At 42.7% G+C, this 5,219-nt stretch overlaps 1 protein-coding gene across 1 annotated transcript; it reads right to left on the bottom strand.

Moving 5' to 3' along the window:
* Positions 1–487: 487 nt before the first annotated feature.
* On the bottom strand, positions 488–3,071 carry ETH_00032390 (serine/threonine protein phosphatase, putative; the record flags this gene model as incomplete). Its single annotated transcript, XM_013380447.1, has 5 exons — positions 488–530; positions 693–815; positions 1,354–1,490; positions 1,961–2,116; positions 2,310–3,071. The coding sequence occupies 5 exons, from the start codon at positions 3,069–3,071 to the stop codon at positions 488–490; spliced, it is 1,221 nt and encodes a 406-aa protein (XP_013235901.1).
* Positions 3,072–5,219: the final 2,148 nt, after the last annotated feature.

Genomic DNA, 5,219 nt, shown 5'->3' on the forward strand with positions numbered 1-5,219 from the left:
TAATCAATTAAAGCTTAATTAATTAAAGTTTATTTAATTAAATGAAATCCTTTTTAAATATTTAAAAGTCCCGCTTAAATAATGTGAAGTCCCTTTTGATAATTAATTTAAAATTCATTTTTAAGAATTAAAAGTCTCTTTTAATTAATTTAAATTCCTTTCGATTAATTTAAATGATTTAATTGAAATAAACTTTCATTAAACAAAATAAAGTCCTTTTAATTGAAATAAATCATTTAAATCAAAAAAAATATTATCAAACGAAATAAACTGCCGTTAATAAATATAAATCACTTATAATTAAACACTTTGTCAAACAAATAAACTCTTTTTAACAAAAATAAACAATTCAAACAAATTAAATTTTCAACAAATGAAATAAAGTCCTCACCAGCGCGCAGCACATCTTTCAGAAAAGTCATTTGCTCTTCGACAAAAATGGAATTCGAAAGAAATATATTTGAGTCCAAATGAACATTAACAATGGTCACTGAACTGGTTTCGGGTGTACGTACACCTCGCGCCGGCTCCTGCGCGCAAAAAACGCAAACCCCCAAACCCTAATTTAGGGTTTAGGGTTTGCCGTCGGCGCTTCGCGCGCACCGTAGGCAGTCCCTAAACAATATTCTAGACCCACTGACAGATGCCAATCCACACTCTACGCAAACCCTAATTTAGGGTTTAGGGTTTACGGTTTGGACGCACTGTTATGGAGCCCCTTTTGAAAGGAGACTCCTGTAGATGCACCGGGACCTGTCTGTACACCAGACGAGTGTAGTACCAGGGATTTGGAAAGCGCCATCGGACATTTGCTGCTGCAGCAAAAAGCACATTTGCTGCTGCAGCAAAAAACATTTGCTGCTGCAGCAAAAAGCATTTGCTGCTGCAGCAAAAAGCATTTGCTGCTGCAGCAAAAAGTATATTTGCTGCAGCGGCAAAAATACATTTGCTGCTGCAGCAAAAAACACATTTGCCGCTGCAGTTTGCTGCTGCAGAAAATGAACATTTGCTGCTGCAGCAAAAGCGACATTTGCTGCTGCAGCAAAAGGAAACACTTGCTGCTGCAGCAAAAGGAGGCATTCAAGCGATTTGTTAAATGATGAAAGACAAAATTAGTTTTAAAGACCTGTTGATTATTAAAGAGACATTTAATTCAAAAAAGAATTTAATCTCGTTAATAATAATTAATTTAAAAAAGCCACTTGAGAACAGCAGCAGCAGCAGCAGCAGCAGCGGGAGTCTCAAAATGTGGATTTGAGCCCTGAGACCGGTTTTTTTGCGGGATTTTTCGCAAGGAGTTTGAAAAAGGGGATAATAAATGCCCATTTGGTCGAAAAGTTTGTCAATTTCGACAAAAAGTCGCAAAGTTTTGACCCACAGTTGAAGTCCAGGGGGCCCCGGCAGCCGCGGCAAGCAGCGAAGAAATGCTGCACTTGGGCGTCGGGCGAAAGCTGGTAGTCGTGGTTTCCCAGAATTGGAAAAAAGGCCACCTGGAAAAAAGAAAAAAGAAAATAAAAAGACAGAAAGAGACTCAAAAAGAAGAGAAAAGACACAATTAGAGGCACAAAACAGATGCAGCAAAAGGCTGCAATCATCTCTGCAGAAAAGTGCGGAAAAAAAGATGCAAAAAAATCCAAAAATTGAAAAAAAATGAACAAAAATTAAAAAAGAAAAATTCAGAGAAGGGGGACTCTTGCAGATAAAAATAAAAATAAAAAACAATAAAAATTAAAATAATAAAAAATAAATAATAAAAAGAAATAAATGTATACCCGAAATGAAATAAAGAAATAAAGATAAAATGCAAATTAAAATAGAATGAAAACCCTAAACCCTAAACCCTAAACAAACCCATACACCCAACACTCTAAACCCTCACCCCTAAACCCTAAACCCTCACCCCTGATCCCTAAACCCTAAACCCTAAACCCTAAACCCTAAACCCTAAACCCTCTCTCACGCGTCGGAGTGCGGGGTGTCCGAAGGGCTCTTCGAAAACACTTTCGAATTCTTTGTCTTGAGGTGTCTGTACACCTGAAGGGTAAAAGTTGTCTCCCAAAAGAGACACAAAAGAGACCGGCAGCAAAGAGCTCAACTCCCCCATTCGGCGAGTCACCTGCACGCAAACCCTAAACCCTAAACCCTAAACCCTAAACCCTAAACCCTAAACCCTAACCCTAAACCCTAAACCCTAGACCCTCAGCCCGCGTTGCCGGGTGGCCGAGAGCCCTGTGGGGGGCTGAGAGGCCCGCCAGATGCACCCAGACCCCAAACCCCAAACCCCAAACCCCAAACCCTAAACCCTGAACCCTCGCCTTGTGGAGTCCGCTGGAGAGGAGGCCTGTGTCTCCAACTGCAACAAAGTAAACCCCTTTGGACCCATCTCGAACTCTTTCTGCTGCTTCTGTCCCTTCGCAATTAAAATTAAAATTTAAATTTATTTTTTCTTTCGACTTTGCGCAGCGCAGCGAGTCCAGAGAGTGCTGCCACAGCGCAGGGGGGTCCACTGCAGCAGCAGCAGCAGCAGCAGCAGGAGCAGCGGGGGCGCCGGGCTGCTGCTGCTGCTGCTGCTCCCCGCCGTCGCGCCGCCGCAGCGAGGGAGAGGCCGAGCTCGTTGCTGTTTCTTCAGCTGCTGCTGCTGCTGCTGCTCCTGGGGACCCTGCTGCTGCTGCTGCTGCTGCGTCTGCTGCTGCTGCTGCTGCAGGCGGGGAGCTCAGCGGCGGCAGCTCCAAGTTGCTGGTAGTTGCTGCAGCTTCTGCGGACTCTGTGGCCCTCTCTTCGCCGCTGCTGCTGCTGTTGCTCCTGCTGCTGCTGTTGCTGCTGCTGCTGCTGGTGCTTGTGCTGGTGGTGCTGTTGCTGCTGCTGCGGTCTGCAGCGAGAGGGGGAGCTGGGGTGGCTACAAGCGTTCCTGCTGCTGGCGCTGCTGCTGCTGCTGTTGGCGCTGCTGTTGCTGCTGCTGTTGCTGCTGCTGTTGCTGCTGCTGTTGCTGCTGCTGCTGATGCTGCTGCATGCAGCGGGTCCGGGGCGTTGCAAAGGAGTGCGCAGAGGAGGGAGGGAGCCAGGAGCTTCATTTGCTTCTTTGCTGCAGTTGGGGAGAAAGTGGAAGATTGGAATTTTTGATTTTTGTCTCAAAAAGAACTAATTAGGCTCTTTGGCAACTATTTAGAAGAAATTAGAAAAGAAAATTCCAAAGAAAACCCCCAATTGCGCAGAGTGCGCGTTGGCAGCAGCAGCGGCGGCGAGAGCAGCAGCTGCACTTGGGGTGTACAGACACCACGACGCGCGAAACCAAACCAGCTGCAACCAACGCCGGCCTTCAGTTTTTCAATTTTGAATTTATTTTTTGCGTTTTTTAACGCAATTTCATTAAAATGGATTTATCTGGCGGATCTGGCGGCGAGAGAGCCGCGGGAAAGATCTTTCTGGCGGGCGGCGGGTCTGCGGGGAGGCGCCAGGGCTGCTGCTGCCTGCGGCTCCCTCGAAAGAAGAAATAAGAAACTTTTTGGCATTTATTTCATTAAAAAGAAATACACATTCAAAGAAATCCAAAGAACTCCGCGGCCTCGCGAGATTCCCGCAGAATCCTCCCGGCGACCGCCTTCACCACCCCCTACCGCTCACGCCGCTAGCGCTGCGCATGCAGCTCCTCTTTTCCGCATTTTTCCTTCTAAAATAGTACTTTTTTACTTTTACAAGTCTTTTAAATCTTTTTTTTGCTTTTTTCCGCAACTTTTTCCCCAATAGGCGCTCGAGATTCGCCCGCGCGCGCGCGAGCGCGGGGTGTACAGACACCGCGTACTGCAGCGCCCGAAGTTCAACTTCGCGAAAGACAAAACCCTCGCCATTTAATTCATTTCTGTTCATTTATTTCTCGTTTTAATTCCATTAAACTTTAAAAAGTCTCAAGAAGAACGATTTAGTTGCGCTTTCGCGCCCCCCAGACACTCCGCTGCAAAAAAGGATTGTCTTTGGCGACTTTTCGCAAAAAAGGTCTTCAAATGCCGTTTTTTCTTTCCCTTTTCTTTTCAAAAAGCAAAAGACATTTATTTCTCTCCTGTCTGCATCTTCTCCTGTAATTACACCTTAGGAGGAGCCTCAAGCCCTTCGAAAATCAGTTTTTGAATTTTTTTCATTTCATTTTTCAAGTCCCTTTAATTTCAACTTTTCCTTATTCAGAAAGGCCTCAAAAAAAAAAAAATAATTCCATTTTTTAAATGAAAAGATAGATAATATAAATTAAAGGAAGAAGTAAATGAAAAAAACGACCAGAGAAGCCATTCGTGCTACTCCAATTAGCCTATAGGACCAAGGATTTAGGGTTTAGGGTTTAGGGTTTAGGGCTTGCAGCCTTACTCAGTATTTGCATTATTCCCTACTGTTTTCTACTATTCCCACCATTTAATTATTTCTGCGATGTTTCTCATTTTTCAATTTAATTAGTTTAATAGCAATCATTTTATTGCAATTGCCAAAGCCCTTTTATAATTGCCGGTATTTCTATTTTTATTTTGGTTTTATTTCCGAGTTTTATTCTTATTCATACTTAGCAATTTTTTTTTAATTATTTAAATTCAAATTTCTGTTTTGTTGTTCAAAAACGAACAACTCTGACTATTTTTCCCCTTATTTATTCTTGACGATTATCTCTTTTTAATTCATTAAGTTATTTTTCAAATTATATCTGGACATGTATTTCTTTTCTATTTCATTATTTCTTTTTATTTGAAGGTCAAAAGCCCTTCTATATACCATTTTGCGATAATAGCTCTTCTGTTTATTTCTTTTTACGAAATAGTACTTTTTAACTGATTTATTTTCGAAAAATTCTTTTTTCACTTTTCGCCAATTTGCAAGACTCGGGGTGTACCGACAGCAGAGCGCGCGGGCGGCGCAGCGCATGCAAAGACGCCAAATGGTTTTATTTTAATTTAATTAAAAATAAAAAAGAAATAAAAATAAAAATAAAAACAAAAACAAAAAGAATAAAAACAAAAGAATTCCTTCTCCGCATATACACTTAACAGCCCGTTGAGGTGTACAGACACCCCGGGCGGCGCCGCGACGCGGGGCGGCGGCGGCAGCAGCAGCAGCAGCAGCAGCGAAAGAAATATGGGAAATATATTAATTGAAATGAATAAAAATGGGAAACTAAAGAATAAAAAGAAAGGAAAGTGGATTTAAATTCAAGTTTCCGGCGAAGGGGCACTAGGGCTGCTGCT

This window comes from Eimeria tenella, genomic scaffold (genome assembly GCF_000499545.2).
Source record: "Eimeria tenella Houghton genomic scaffold, Eth_scaff635, whole genome shotgun sequence".
In the NCBI taxonomy this organism is placed as follows: Eukaryota; Apicomplexa; class Conoidasida; order Eucoccidiorida; family Eimeriidae; genus Eimeria; species Eimeria tenella.